General features: G+C 42.8%; 1 protein-coding gene across 1 annotated transcript in view; it reads left to right on the forward strand.

Moving 5' to 3' along the window:
* COL21A1 (collagen type XXI alpha 1 chain) overlaps nt 1–16,394 on the forward strand; it is a 119,817-nt gene that overhangs the window by 22,008 nt on the left and 81,415 nt on the right. Inside the window, exons 3-4 of the mRNA XM_067294166.1 lie at nt 7,801–7,920; nt 9,331–9,882. Of these exons, the coding sequence (XP_067150267.1) occupies nt 7,833–7,920; nt 9,331–9,882 (640 nt within the window). The 5' untranslated portion in view covers nt 7,801–7,832. The remainder of the gene's footprint in view (nt 1–7,800; nt 7,921–9,330; nt 9,883–16,394) is intronic.

Here is a 16,394-nt window from a genome sequence, read left to right on the forward strand (position 1 = left end):
AATGATTGCAAGTATAACCTCATCAGTTGTGCCCACCAAAAAAATAAAGAGGAACAATATCTGGAAAACATGAATGTAGAATGGGACTGAAATCCAAGTGGAAATAAATACAGATTCAAATGTCTTTGTTGTTAAAAGTAATGGACTTGAAGGAGACTTTTTTGAATGCTTAGGACTTGTAGTATTAGGTAGAAATATGAATAAATAGATAAATATAAATTGTCCCAATATTTTATTTGTAAGACCCAGTAATTTTGAAGACAAAGAGATGGAATATAAGAAGAAGGTGATGCAATATTGCATTACTTTTCCACATTATTTAATGCATATAAATCAGGATATCTAGAGTTGCTTTTCCCTTGCTTTACGGTTTCTATATTATTGCCTAAGTAATGGAAATGCAAAGAATCTCCAGTATGCCTTTTCAATCGTTATTGCTGTAACGTTTTAATATTTGTTCCTTTATAGGCCAAATCTAACAATCCCTAGCTGAATTAAGAGATGTTTATACAGTGATGTAATATGAGAGGAGTGTTAATTTATACTTGGACAACGAGACAATATACATAACCTTTAGTCTAGATGTTTTTTTGGAATGCTGGAAAAGGTTAAAATCATACCCTTCCCAGGTTCCTTCTTAGGCAGTAGCTAGCAATAAGGAGGAAAGAAGAAATGACCTCCTCCTTTGGCACCCTTCCATGTAGTTCTTGAGCAAGAAATCTTTATATAGCAAAGAGAAGCCAGAGTTTTCAGAGAAAGGGAATCTCTCTGTCTCTGTCCATTTCCCAGTTTTTGGATAATGGCAAAACTTCACTGAAGAGCAAATATTTTTGATTCTGGAAGATTCCAAGTTGCTCTAAATGGAAAGTTTCTTCAGAAAGTGTTTCTAAGAAGAGTAAAGTGATATACTTATCTGGGCACTGGAAAGCTGGGTGTGGAAGGACTGTATCAGTAGACTCCCTTTTGAGACATGAAAGATGCTGCTTTTCAGCATCTTAAATGCAAAATGGAAATACTGCCCAAGCTGCTTAGGCACCTAAATTTCCTACTGAAAACTTAATCTGGATGTGAAGTTCTTTTGCTGTGCATGTGTAAAGGAGACACTGTTGTCATTTCAACCCCTAGGCACTTTTGTGTAGCAATACTGTTTTGGGAGTTGCATGCTTTTGCCATGTCTTAATTAATTCAAAATGCAGTAGCGGCTATTTGCTGCATTAGCAGCTCTACCAGATGTCCACTGTGCCAGATGTCCACTGTGTAGGAGACTTGAGTTCAATCTCCTTCCTGGTCTGAGGTGTTGGGTGACCTTGCTAGTGCTCCAGCACAGCAGACTTGCAGCGCCCAAAAATACATTGAGGAAGATATTGCAGGAGCCGTCCAGTTGTTTAAGCTGCCTGAAATGATAAAGTGTGGTGATGGGTCAATATGTCATGAATTTCCAAATCTCAGTGAAGTTTCCTCCTATACCTGACAAAGACTGAATGTGCATTGGAAAGACTCTAACGTACCTGTCTCTGACCACGTATTCACAGCGTATTGGCTGGTGTGAGCAAGCTCTATGTGATCCTCTTTCTCTCCTCCCCTTGGTGATGAGAGAAACAGTAGTCTGCTAGCTCTGCTTTGGTGGAGAACAGGGCCTTGTACTGCTGCCCTGTGGGTCATGAATCAAGGGCCTGGTGCTTAGCAGCTCTCTTTACTCTGAGATACACAGAGACTTGCCTGGCTTTCAATGCAAATTATAGTCTCAAAGATACTCAGAAAAAATATCTGGATACTGTACAACTCCTCATTTCGGGGCCTTAGAGCAGAGGCTTTTACGTAAGCTCTTCGAGGATCCCTCTGAGCAAGACAGGCCATTTTAGCCCAGGGGACCATTTCCACTCACTCTAAACTTCCCTTTTGCTGTCAAAGTGGCATGTGAAATAATGAGATAAAAAGCATACAGTTAAGAATGGAAGAGTGGCCATGCTGAGTCAGACTAAAGGTCCACCCAACCCAGTATCTTATCTCAATTAATGCCTGATAGGTCCTGGCTGCTTTAAATTTAGCTGTTTTGTGGAGCTGGGAGATAGCCAAAGGCTGTCTCCAGCCACCCTGTGCATCGCCAGGATTACAAAGCCTCTGGGCAGGGTACACTGTCCCCTGGGTGCTGGAAGATGGGGGCTGGAAGATAGGGGATGTCTAGGAAAAGGTTTAATAACAGGCTAAGCACCTATGATGCTTCTCTACAAATACTCTCCCAGTCCATAACCCTTTTCGTGAGCTAGATACCACTTCTGTGTATTTAGTAACCCTGTGCAAATTTCTCTTTCATGAGCTTTCATATACTAAAATTGGTTTGGTATAAGTAAGAGGTGGGAAAGCAATTTGGTGAATACGTTTCCTGATTACATTTGGTAAAACCACAAACTACTCATGGACAAATAATCTGTAAAAAGACAGGGACTAAAAATGTTTTTTAAATATTCTTTTCTGATGATGTATTTTTCTTATAGCTATAGCATAAAATGCTGAGATTTACCTGGCTGCTGCTTGACTCCCTGCAGATATAAGGAGAAAAAATGAATCCCATGTACCTCTGCCTGTTCAGTGCTGGGACATATTAACCCTCCTTGTGCTCCTGTAGCGTGTCGGGGAGCTGGCACCGCTCAACAGCTCCAGCAGCAGAAAGTCGGTGCGAGGAGCCTGACTTCTCGGCCGAGTTTTTGAGGGCAGAGAGTGAAGCAGAGGGTACTTCCGCAGATCACCGCAGAGGCTGACTTCTCTGTTTGTCTTAGAAACTGTGGGGAGAGAAAGGATATGATCAGCAGTGATGAATTTTGTCTTCTGGCAAAGCCAATGGAGAGGTCCCAGGCTGATATTAATGGTGGCCTCTCTGTGGTAGTACTGAGGCACCTTGGCAAGTATTTTCTGTAAGCAATGTCAAGTACACTTCTGTCGCCTGTGCTCTAACTACTAGGTAGAGAAGACACAGAGATGTGTCTCCAGAGTTGTCTCCAGAGTTGTCAGTTTGGCATCTCTTTAGACCATTCAAACATCCGTGCTATATAATTATTCTCTTTATAATAAATTGCAAACTGTATAATTCCTGGGTGGTTGCTTAAGTCTTGAGTTTATCCCTTTAATTTTGGTTTCTATTAGCAGGTCCAGTTTGGACAGCTGAATAGTTATTTGGCTTCATAGTTATAATGAGCTTCTCAAGTTTAATATCTCATATTTTTCAGCTTTTGTTGTAAATGAAATACAGAAGCACTCTCACAAATAGATGGAAAAAAATGATTCATTGAGGGAATACAAATTAATTCAGAAACTCAGATAGGCCTGGTCTCCTAACTATTTCACTGACTTTTTCTGAAGAAATACAAGTTGGAGCATGGTTTTCGCCAAGAGAAATCTTGTTCTAATGTAATAGTTTAACTACGTTAATGTCTTTTGAGATTAAAGGTTTTTACTGAAGGTTGCTATAGCAGTCACTCTAAGGCCATTTAGAAATATTAGTTGAGAATGGAAACTTCTTCCCTGCGAGAAGTGAAGGACATATTATGCGTGCCCTATATGTAATTCCCTCCCGTGCGCCCCTACAGCAGTGCCTGTTAGCTCCTGCACGTATTCCTAGTAGTATTTCTTTTACCAGTTGGCAGGAACAAGTTTGGATGCGCCTGTCCTGGGCGGGCGCTGCAGCTCGGTGAACACAAGTCCTCTCTGATGAGAGCAGCGGGCCACCTGCGGCGAGGAACTTGTTCGTGTTTGCCACCTTTTTCCTTTGGGGCTTTTTGCCAAAGCTGTTCGTTTCACAGAGCTTTAAGGCAACTTGATGAGAGTTGACCAGTGGAGACATAGGAGGGCTGTGCCATTAATGGTTGCTCATGGTTTAGAAAGAAAAAACAGCAAAACTAACGGTTTGCAAATAAGTTAGAAAAGCCAGAAAGAGGGCAGAGCATGGGAAAAAATGGAAGGACAACGCGTTTCTGCAGGGTGCACGAGCAGCACACACCACCCACTCCAGCAGATCCGCTCTTTTCCACAAAATCTCCATGCGTTTTCATTCCTTACTTTTCGTTCCCCGGTAACATCCCCGGTCTCCAATTTTCTGTGATTGTGATGTGCTCTTTCCCCCCGGCTCCCAAGCCGGGCTCCCTAGCTCCCTGGGAAGGGCTACTGCAGCGACAGGAAGGCATGAATGGCCTCTGCAGGGGGGCTTAAAATGAAAGCTGCACCGGGGAGCAGCCTCCTGCGTCCCTGCGGGGCCCAAAATGCCTTATCGTGGCACAAGGCACATCGGGGTTGTGGGCCGCAAGGACGGTGTCGTTGCAGCCCTCCTGCGGCTTTGGCGCGCTCTCCTCGGGGTCTGTTGTCTTCAGAACTCGTGGTGAACGCAACCCAGCCGAGACGTGTTTCTGCTGTTTGGAAACTGTCGGTAGAGTTCGACTCCTTCGCTTTGGGTCTCTCAGTCAGTTCTGTTTTCAAAAACAGATGAAATATTAGCATTAGCAGTCACTGTATTCTTTTTAGTGATGACTGATGCAGTGAAGTCACTTAAGTTCTTTTTATTTTGTAATATCCTTTTCCTTTTACACACATTTTATGGAATTTATTTAAATAACCGTTTAGACAACCCCAGAAATGAAATACACCAAAAATTAATTATTGTATTGCTATTTTCCTCAGTCCTCTTTTCACAACTATTCCATGTCCATATTCTTTTTTGGCGGGGGGAGGAAAGGGAAATCTATAGAATTTTATGTCTCTTTGGGGCCAGCATTGTATTTTCTGGTATTTACCAACTTGCCTTTTAATGCTACAGCAATCTATCTTTTATTCACTGGTAGACTAATACCTTTCTGATATTCTCAAAGAATGCAGTCGTGGTTCTTTGGTTACCTGCCATTCAAATACCCACATAGATTTCATTTTATATGTTCTTTTTTTGATATCATTCAACTTGTCCTCATGAGAGATGTATTTTACCCTTAAGTAAACACTTATGTCTTGCCACAGAAAAGACCAAAAGTGATTTTAAAATTATGAATCTTACAAACCATCATCTCTGAAATGATCAATGTAAATTATGCACTTCTACTGTAAGTAAGATTTTCTTATGTATTAAACCTTACATGCCTACTATTTAAACACTTAAGTTCATAGTGCAAACAGATCTTTTTCTCAGATATCTGGGACAGGAAATTACTATGTAATCCACTTGAATGAAATTGTCATCCCAGTATCTGTGTAGTATCCTTGTTTTTATTTTGGAACAGTATGTCTTACGTCCTATTCCATAGACCCCAAAGTCCTTCAGCTGGTTTCTCAACCGTTCATAAGGTAATATGAGCAACAAAGTATGGTCTGAGACAGTCTGAAGGAGATATTCCGTAACATAATAGTTAGTTTTTTTCATTATTAATATTTTCTCAGTTACATTAGTTAGTAGTAGCATATCCTGGAACTTGAAAACAGGTCTGAGGTTCTTTGTGGGGAATTTTCTTGTCTTAATGGAATGACTTTCTAAGCGGTTGGAAGAGCACAAAAAGCTGACTGAAAAGCCAAAGTAATGCTTTTCTGGCACATCTTCTATTTGGCAAATACAGATCAAGAATCTACCAGGAATTTACCCAATTTTGAAATTACTACTGCTCTGCTTATTATTAACTTATTATATCTTTAGGAGTAAGGGTTTATGTTTAATTGCTTTTGAACGTTGTTACAGATAACAGCTTGCCGGCAAAGTGCTGGATGCCTGTTCCCTGTGTTATAGCAAATACATGGCATTCTTTTCACGTTACTCCCTTGACTGCTCTTGAGAAAGAAAACGGTTACTTATTTCCATTTACCTGTTTCTTCTCCTAAGAGGCACTTGAAATATGCCAAAAACAAAACTCAGAGCATGCCTATTTTTAGAGAACAGTATTTTCTAGCGTTTTGGAAGTTTTAGAACGTCCACCGGTGCCTTATTACTGGTAATGTGGTAGACAACTTGCCTATCCTGAAGAGTTCAAAATTAAAGGCTAGCAATGCAAAAAAGGGCAAATACACACAACTTTCACCCCCCACCTCCCATACACTGACTTTTTATTTTATTATTAAGTAAATATTTTCACTTATTTTCAACCTTTTGGGTGAGTATGTAGATCTGTTTGATGTGGGTATAAGTAAAGGTTTATGACTAGAATAAAAAGATATGAAAGGGGAAAGAGTCACGGCCTTATTCAAGGAAGGCTTTTCAATTGTAGGAAATAGGCTGAAAAAGAATGCAAGAATGTTAGTGATAAACTAACATGTAATAGATAAAGACATGACTGACATGACTGTAATAGATAAAGACATGACTGACATGACTGTAATAGATAAAGACATGACTGACACAGCTGAGGCTGAGAAGAGAAATGTTTGAAGTCTTTTGGCCAGATGTAAGATACTTAAATCAATAAAACTGAAGGCGATGGTGCAATGAATTGGCCCTTAGCTGGCCCTGAATTTAAGTTTTTTTTTTTTTTTTTTTTTCATGGTTTAAAGATTTGTCCATAAATGTGGCAGAATTTGAAAGGAGTAAGTTGCCTGGCCAGTTACTAAACAGCACAAAGACAATGTTGTTCCAAGTGCAAACTGAGTAACTTAATGGGGAAAAAGTTTCTATTAAAATATGCAAAGATATATGCCAGTTAGTCTTAAATTCTGTCCTCTGTTATATTCATGGCATCTGATGGACCAAATCTACAGCTTACATGAATGTACACCACCTCTCATAGTTTAATAGAAATGCACTTAATCAGCCCAGCAGTAAATTTTCCCTTTGTCTGTCAGGGTGTTCATATTTTGTAACTGAGGATGAAATGTAGTCAGAAAAATGGCATTTTGCCTTGAAGGATGAGAAGACATAATACAAAAGAGATTCAGTGTATTTTTTTTCCTCTTTTGAGTCTTGAAATGAATTGATCTCTAATAAAATACTCCAGAAATGCGTCTCTTTCCATGATGATTCTATTTTTTATGCACTAAATATGGGATAAGTTATAAATATGGCTGAGTCCTAGAAAATTTGTTCAAATAATATTTATGACATTGTCATGAGATCAAAACTGTTTATTTGCTCTGGTCCCCTATTGGGGATATAATTCACAGACAGAGACCATGATAGCAAAGGAGATACCATAAACAGAGCAAAAAATTTGAAATTTAAGAGGTGCATGATTTATGTGTGGGCCTGGCACCCGGGATGGTATGGGACACGGTGGTGGAACTAGGCGCGCTGGAAGGGGCTTGGCACTGTGTTGGGCGCCATGCAAGCCGGGCTCCTGGTGATGCTCCCAGCTCCGGTCCCAGACTCCTTGGCCTGAAGGAAGCAGTTGAGTGGGTTGAGACTGCGGTAACATCTCCCCATCAGTGCCTGATTTAGAAATGCTTGCCGAATTTTGGAATAGGAGCGGGAATTGGGTGGTGGTGGGTTAGCGGTTGGGTGACTGTGGGTATGAGTGGGAATGTAACCTCCGCACGTGCATGGCTAGCAGGAAAAACGTAGGCATGTGCGTGGGGAAAACCGAGACTTCTCGCACTGGAACAGCTCCCACGGAGACACTGTTGAGTGCGAGAGTTAAAAATCTCAATTTTGGACTTACGTGCCTGACTGACGTTTTTTGTGTCTGTGTTGCGTTGCAGGCTAGCCTTATGTCTGCTCTTGCATCCAGGCAGGGCTGGATTTGATTCAAAGCTGTTCTTCATGCCCTCTGTTTTAAAACCTGGAAGTTTGGATTTTGCTGGTAATGTAATGGCACTGCATTTTCTTTTTGTTTGTTCCCCTTCTAGTTTAATCTCAAGACTCTGAAAATACATTACACATGGCACAGATCGTAACCCTTTTTCAGACACTCTTAATTCTTCTACTTCATGATTACATCTCAGCCGAAGATGGTGAAACAAGAGCCAGTAAGTCTTAATGTTTATATTTTGGATAAGGGTAATTTAAAAGCATACTTTGAATTTATAATGTCCATTTTCAGGTCCACATGTATACTGCTTTCTCTGGTTAATTTTTTTGCAGTATAATTGTCCTGGTGAAAATGCTATAATGCAGAAGCAACTTCAATATCTTATTTCTCATTTAGGAAGAGAATATCTTTATTTTTTTAGAAGACTGACCTGATAGTATTCTTGTGGAAATGTCCAAGGGCACAGATGGAACTGTAAAACTCCAGTCTTGATTTAAAGTTGTGTCTTTATTACTTACATTGTTTTTTCTTCAGAAGTAACGTGTTTTGAATAGCTTAAGTGTAAGCAAGGAAGTCAGGACAAAGCAGAGCTCTTCTTTCTGTTGCAGAGCTGCAGCCTGTAACAAAACTGAACATACAGCAGTACACAGCCAAACCTGTGACCCCCTGTGCCATTGGGTCAAAATTAAGCTTTCCTGTTGGTGGCCATCTCACTGGCACATTAACCTCTCCTGTTGGTGGCTGTCTCACAGGCAGCACGCATGCCAGTTATCTACGCTTCTTTTAGAGTCAATGACTTGCACCTCTGGAGAGGTATTCCCTCCATCCAAGGATGTGCATATGAGGTGGAAGGGACTGTCCTGTAGAACTGCTTGTGTTAGTCCATTGGCTGTAGTTGGCAATTTAGTCTAAAAACTCCATTTTTAGGTGGTGGCAGTTAGGTGAGCTGAATCCATGTCTAGGTCACCATGCAGTCCTTTCTAAGGAGGGTGCATTGTATTTGTGAAGTAATTACATGATCTTATATTTTGGCTATTGAGCTCATTCACTGAGCATTTTTCTTCTACTAAAACCAGAATATGCTACCAGCAACATTCAGCTGAAATTCATGACTTTATAATAACTAGTTCTGTATGTACAGTGTAGCAGTGTTGGAAGTCCATTAAAATATATTTGTAGGAGTGAATATTACTGCTGAATACTGGATCATTCAGATTATGGCCTTCCTCCTCAGTGTGCCTGGTTTGCTAACAAAAACAGGTTTTGTGTTTATCACCTCTGCAGACAAATAGAGATATGGAAAAAACAAAAATGTATTCCTCCCTGCTGCTTGCATGAAATGTAATTGCCAGTTAAAGCATGGAATTCCAGTTTTTTTCATAGTTGTTGCTGGTGATAATGTAAAAAACAGAAAATGGCATGGTTTTCAGATACTGAGTTGAAGCTGTGTGGCTTAGTAAAACAATCTTTTTTTTACTGATAAACTTGGATTTTTTTTTTTTTTTTTAAGTGGGATGTACAATGTATTTGTAGATAAGGACTCTAACGCAATCAGTAATTGATTTGAAAAACAATTTCCTGCAATGGATGAGTTCATTAAAATAGTGGTTTTATTTGTGTTTTTTAGGTTGCAGAACTGCTCCAGCAGATTTAGTGTTTATCTTAGATGGCTCTTACAGTGTTGGTCCAGAAAACTTTGAAATAATCAAAAGATGGCTTGTCAATATTACGCGAAATTTTGACATAGGGCCGAAGTTTATTCAAGTTGGAGTTGTTCAGTACAGTGATTACCCTGTACTCGAAATTCCTCTAGGAAGTCATGAATCCACTGAAAATCTAATCAGGGAAATGGAATCCATACATTACTTAGGAGGAAATACAAAAACAGGAAGAGCTATTCAGTTTGCCTATGACCATCTTTTTGCAAAATCTTCAAGATTTTTAACAAAAATAGCAGTTGTTCTCACTGATGGAAAATCTCAAGATGAAGTCAAAGATGTAGCAGCAGAAGCAAGGAAAAATAAAATCACTTTGTTTGCTATTGGCGTTGGCTCAGAAATTGAGGAGGATGAACTTAAAGCTATCGCCAACAAGCCTTCATCAACTTACGTATTCTATGTTGAAGATTACATTGCAATATCAAGAATTAAAGAAGTTATAAAGCAGAAACTCTGTGAAGGTAAGTAAATGATCATAAAATGTTTTAGAAAGTTTACAGCATGTAGTTCTGCACCCATATTTCTTTATTTCACAAGCAGATCTGTTGGTTAATGTAACCTAAAGCACTTGGTAAGTTTTACTATGATCACATCTTGATTTTGATCATCTTTGTGGGAATCCCGCCCCAGAATGTTAGTTTCTGTGTTAAACAAAGAGGTATATTTGGGAAAGATATGGTATGTTAACACAGTATGCGTTTAATTTCAGTATGTGGAAGTTTGTCCTAAATCCCAATTTTTTTATATTAATAAAGTTTAGAAACTTGAAGCAGTTGAGCAGTTCTCATAGTGCTGAGAATATAGGGCTTACTTTAGCACTTTTCCCAGGTACAGCTGATAATCATCCACAGTAAAACACAATTTATCATTTCTTCTTGACAACTGGGAGGATAACCTATCATTATACACAGCAGTTCTTCTGCTAGTATGTATTGAAAAACCCAGAAGAGAGACTCCTGGGAAAAGTGCCTGGAATTGTAACAAGCTGTTATGATCTTCTTTGGAAGAATTTTATCGAAGAATTAGCCAAGACCAACATTGTAAACTTGACTTTTTAGTTTTAGAATGCTAACAGCATTACTGCATTGAATTTTTTGATAACTTTGTAAAGCAATGACTTTCCTATCTTAAAAAAAAGCTTAGCAAATACATCACTCAGAAGGACTCTGTTATATGGTGAATATGTACGGATCAGTGTTATCTTGTACCTGTTTTATTATCAAGAATTGATGCAAGTCATATTTCAGTTGTACCATGTTTCTGTGCTTGAAGGAGTGAAAAGTAGTTTTCATTTATTCTCACTTCGAGCATGGATTTCATCGAAAAAATATGGTGATGTTGATGTTGAGGTTAATAGTGTTTATTTCTTGATACACTTAAAAATCATAATAATTCCTTGTAGCTGATAGAGTAAGGTGAAGCCAATCCAAAAATGAAATCAGCTAAATGCAGTTAAGTTCTTTAAAAATATCTCACACAGGGAGAAATTTCCCAAAATAAACACAATAATTTCTTTAAAAAAAGTTTAGAAGAAGTGACATTATATTTCATCAAGATGGATTTCTTGCTTTCAGGATAAAGTTAACAAGAATCCTTTAAAATTCAGCTGCAGTATTTGACTCAACTCTTCCAGCAATAAACTGTGAAGGTTGATGGCATATACAAAATAGTGTTTCTTTTTATTTTTTTTAAGTGTACTTACTGTTTTATGTTAAGTGACCCTTGGCTTCCATTCCCTCATGCCCTGCAAAATTTCCTAGTGTTCGCATTTTGAGATGCCTCTCGCAAAGAGCAGTCAGAGCCAATTGGCAGCTGTGTTTCTAACTACAATGTCTTTAACAGGTGAATTCAAAGACTAATAAGCTGGAATTTTTCTATCTGAGTGGTGGATTATTTTATACACATCGTTAAGTTTCATTTTGACTCGGGAGAGGAAGTTCCATAAGGACTAAGCACCAGTGAATTGACTATGATCGACCATATTAAACTTCTGAAGGTCTTGTAATTGTGTCTTGGTCATGCTTGACTTAGTGTTTAAAAAAAATGCTAGCCTTTACTCTTTGTTTTTTTTAAGTTTGTAATTTAATTAACATACCCTGACCAGAGGGAGTTGGGGCCTTTGATCCCGGTGGCCCTTGATTAGGGCGGGTCAAGCACCCTCTTAGCCGGTGCTAGGGAGAGGCCTGTATAAGAGCCAGGCCTAGCGCTCCCAGAGCGCAGCGAACAGATGCAGCAGTTTGTGCAGAAGGGCGCGCGAAGGTACCTTCGTTTCTGTTCCCTGTGGTGTGTGCTTCCTCAAGTATGATCGTGACACGCCGCAGAGCACATTCCCCAGTGGCTGTGGGAGTTGCTGTGTCAGAGGCTGGGACCCAGACAGACCCTCTGACAGCAGATGCAGCTCTACAGGTGTCAGGCTGCAGGGAGTGCTTGGGGCCTCTCCGGGAGGCCTGGGCTGGCAGTCAGCTCTCCTGCAGGAGGTGTGCTGCTGTTGGCGAGTTGTGTCGTCAGGTAAGGGAGTTACGGGAGGAGGTCAGTAGGCTGTGCAGCATCTGAGAAGCAGAGCAAGAGATAGACAGGGTATTCTCGGAGACTGTGCAGCTTCGGGAGTCCCAACCCCCTGCAGCAGTGGAGTTGCCAGAGGGCTCTGTGCCGTGTGAAACGGTACATCATAACATCATAGAAGAAGGCTGGAAACTGGTCACTGCTCGTGGGAGGAGAAAGGCTCCTACTCCTCCCAAAGACTTGCAGCTGAAGAACAGGTTTAGTGCCCTCCAGGATGAGGAGGAGATGGGCATGGCTGCCAGGGAAGTACCTGGGACAACAGACCCTGTGCCCTGCCGGAACGCCCGGAAGAAGCGGTGGGTGATTGTTGTGGGGGACTCCCTGCTACAGGGGACGGAGGCACCAATCTGCCGACCAGACCTCATGTCTAGAGAGGTTTGTTGCCTGCCGGGGGCTCGTGTGAGAGATGTCATGGAAAGACTGCCAAGGCTTGTCTGTGCTTTGGACTACTACCCTCTGCTGCTCTTCCAAGTGGGCACTAATGATACCACAGGCAAATTGGAAACCATCAAGCAGGATTTCAGAGTTCTGGGGATGGTGGTCAAAGGTCTGGGAGCCCAGGTCATCTTCTCCTCAATCCTGCCAGTGAGGGGGATGGATGAGAGGAGGAGGAGACAGACTTTCCAAGTTAACGACTGGCTGCGCCACTGGTGTTGGCAACAGGGTTTTGGTTTCTATGACCGTGGGACCCTGTTTGAAAACTGACAACTGCTGGGGAGAGACGGGGTCCACCTCACTAAGCGGAGCACGCGGGTCTTTGCCAACAGGTTGGCCAACCTGGTAAGGAGGGCTTTAAACTAGGAAAGATGGGGGAAGGGGAGAGTTACAGTGCCAGGGTAGCTGGCAAAAGACAGCTCAAGTTGGGATGCCTCCAGCAGGTGAATGCAGCCAGGGAAGTGCGCCTGGGATGTGGCTGTGGAGGATCCTCTTGTATCCCTCCTGGGAAACCTGCATGCTCGATCACCTCTCTGAAGTGCCTGTACACCAATGCACGCAGCATGGGGAATAAACAGGAAGAACTAGAGATGTGTGTGCAGTCATAGGGCCATGGTCTCATTGCCATTACAGAGACGTGGTGGGATAGCTCGCATGACTGGAGTGCTGTCATGGATGGCTACGTGCTTTTTAGGAAAGACAGGTCAGGAAAGCGAGGTGGTGGAGTTGCTCTTTATGTGAGAGAGCAACTGGAATGTATTGAGCTGTGCCTAGGGGTGGATGAAGAGCGAGTCAAGAGCTTATGGGTAAGGATTAAAGGGCAGGCTAGCATGGGTGACACTGTTGTGGGTGTTTACTACAGGCCACCTGATCAGGAAGAGGAAGTCGATGAGGCCTTCTACAGACAGCTGGAAGTAGCCTCACGATCCCAGGCCCTGGTTCTCCTGGGGGACTTCAACCACCCCGATATCTGCTGGAAAGACAACACAGCTAGGCACAAACAATCCTGGAGGTTCCTGCAGAGCATTGGTGACAACTTCTTGACACAGGTGGTGGAGGAGCCAACAAGGAGAGGTGTGCTGCTGGACCTCGTACTAGCAAACAAAGAAGGACTGGTTGGAGATGTGAAGGCTGGAGGCAGCCTTGGCTGCAGTGACCATGAGATGGTGGAGTTCAGGATCCTGCGAGGAGGAGGCAGGGCAATAAGTAGGATCGCAACACTGGACTTCAGGAGAGCAAACTTTAGCCTCTTCAGGGACCTGCTTGGAGGAATCCCATGGGTGAGGGCCCTAGAAGGAAGGGGGGTCCAAGAGAGCTGGTTAATATTCAAACATCACTTCCTCCAGGCTCAAGAGCGGTGCATCCCTATGAGTAGGAAGTCAAGCAAAGGAGGTAGGAGACCTGCATGGATGAGCAAGGAGCTCCTGGCAAAACTCAACCAGAAGAAGGAAGTCTACAGAAAGTGGAAAGGGGGACAGGCCACTTGGGAGGAATATAGGAATGTTGTCAGAGTATGCAGGGATGTGACGAGGAAGGCTAAGGCCCGTTTGGAATTAAATCTGGCAAGAGATGTCAAGGACAGCAAGAAGGGCTTCTCCAAATACATCAGTAGCAAAAGGAAGACATGGGGAAATGTGGGCCCTTTGCTGAATGGGGTGGGTGCCCTGGTGACGAAGGATGCAGAGAAGGCAGAGTTACTGAATGCCTTCTTTGCTTCAGTGTTTACTGCTCAGGCCAGCCCTCAGGAACCCCAGATCCTGGAGGCAAGAGAGAAAGTCTGGAGAAAGGAAGACTTTCCCTTGGTGAAGGAGGATTGGGTTAGAGATCATTTAAGTAAACCTGACACCCACAAATCCATGGGCCCTGATGGGATGCACCCACGAGTGCTGAGGGAGCTGGCAGATGTCATTGCTAAGCCACTCTCCATCATCTTTGAAAGGTCATGGAGGACAGGAGAGGTGCCTGAAGACTGGAAGAAAGCCAATGTCACCCCAGTCTTCAAAAAGGGCAAGAAGGAGGACCCAGGGAACTACAGGCCAGTCAGCCTCACCTGCATCCCTGGAAAGGTGATGGAGCAGCTCATCCTGGAGGCCATCTCCAAGCATGTGGAGGACAAGAAGGAGATCAGGAGTAGTCAGCATGGCTTCACCAAGGGGAAATCATGCTTAACCAATCTGATAGCCTTCTATGATGGAATGACTGGCTGGGTGGAGGAGGGGAGAGCAGTGGATGTTGTCTCCCTTGACTTCAGCAAGGCTTTTGACACTGTCTCCCATAAAATCCTCATAGACAAGCTCAGGAAGTGTGGGCTGGATGAGTGGACAGTGAGGTGGATTGGGAACTGGCTGAATGGCAGAGCTCAGAGGGTTGTGATCAGCGGCGCAGAGTCTAGTTGGAGGCCTGTAGCTAGCGGTGTCCCCCAGGGGTCAGTACTGGGTCCAGTCTTGTTCAACTTATTCATCAATGACCTGGATGAAGGGACAGAGTGCACCCTCAGCAAGTTTGCTGACGATACAAAACTGGGAGGAGTGGCTGATACACCAGAGGGCTGTGCTGCCGTTCAGAGGGACCCCAATAGACTGGAGAGCTGGGTGGAGAGGAACCTCATGAAGTTCAACAAAGGAAAGTGCAGGGTCCTGCACCTAGGGAGGAATAACCCCAGGCACCAGTACAGGTTGGGAGCTGACCTGCTGGAAAGCAGCTCTGCGGAGAAGGACCTGGGAATGCTGGTGGACAACAAGTTAACCATAAGGCAGCAATGTGCCCTTGTGGCCAAGAAGGCCAATGGTATCCTGGGGTGCATCAGAAAGTGTGTTGCCAGCAGGTGGAGGGAGGTGATCCTCCCCCTCTACTCAGCCCTGGTGAGGCCCCATCTGGAGTACTGCGTCCAGTTCTGGGCTCCCCAGTGCAAGAGGGATGTGGCACTACTGGAGCAAGTCCAGCGAAGGGCTACGGAGATGATTAGGGGACTGGAGCATCTCTTATGAGGCAAGGCTGAGAGAGCTGGTCCTGTTTAGCTTGGAGAAGAGAAGGCTGAGAGGAGATCTTATCAATGTGTACAAGTGTCTGAAGGGAGGGTGTCGAGAGGATGGGACCAGACTCTTTTCAGTGGTGCCCAGCAACAGGACGCGAGGCAATGGGCACAAACTGAAACACAGGCAGTTCCATCTGAACATGAGGAAAAACTTTTTCACTGTGAGGGTGACAGAGCACTGGCACAGGTTGCCCAGAGAGGTTGTGGAGTCTCCTTCTCTGGAGATATTCAAAACCTGCCTGGATGCAATCCTGTGCAATGTGCTCTAGGTGACCCTGCTTGAGCAGGGGGGTTGGACTAGATGATCTCCAGAGGTCCCTTCCAACCTCAACCATTCTGTGATTCTGTGATACATATAAGAGCATAGTGGGAATATTCCATTTTGGAAAAAGAGGGCTGAGATTTGATGACTCATGTAGCAACTAGTACTGATGTGGAACGCCTTGCAGATGGAGGGCCGTCGCTTGTCTTTTGGGAACGCTGTTGTTCATTTTAGGGTATGGCAGCATGAAAAAAAGCTGGTTAGCCTGTGAAGAGAAGACAGTGGTGTCTGAAAGAGTAAAGTGGCTAGAAGAGTCCCCAAATATTTAAGATTTTTTTATTCTTGCTGTCTAAGGTTTCTATAGCATTAATATTCTCTAGTCAAAATATAGAGAAAGTTGTATGTCAGGAATACGTTTAAAAGCAATAGTCAGTGTAGGACTCAGAAGGAAGTGTATGAAGAAGATTTTGAGAAAAGTTAATTTGCATTAGATAAAGGGATTTCTTATCAGAATTCCAGAAGGAAAAATAAAGTATAAAAAAACCTATGTAAAAATACTAAAAAGAAACAAGATGTTCAATGTAGAGATTTGCTGTGACAGATAATGTTGACTGGAGACTTAACCCTATTTCCAGTGGAAGCCAGTTCTTAATTTTGTCACTGACTTCTGCATCCTGTAT

Source organism: Apteryx mantelli, chromosome 3 (assembly GCF_036417845.1).
Source record: "Apteryx mantelli isolate bAptMan1 chromosome 3, bAptMan1.hap1, whole genome shotgun sequence".
NCBI lineage: Eukaryota > Metazoa > Chordata > Aves > Apterygiformes > Apterygidae > Apteryx > Apteryx mantelli.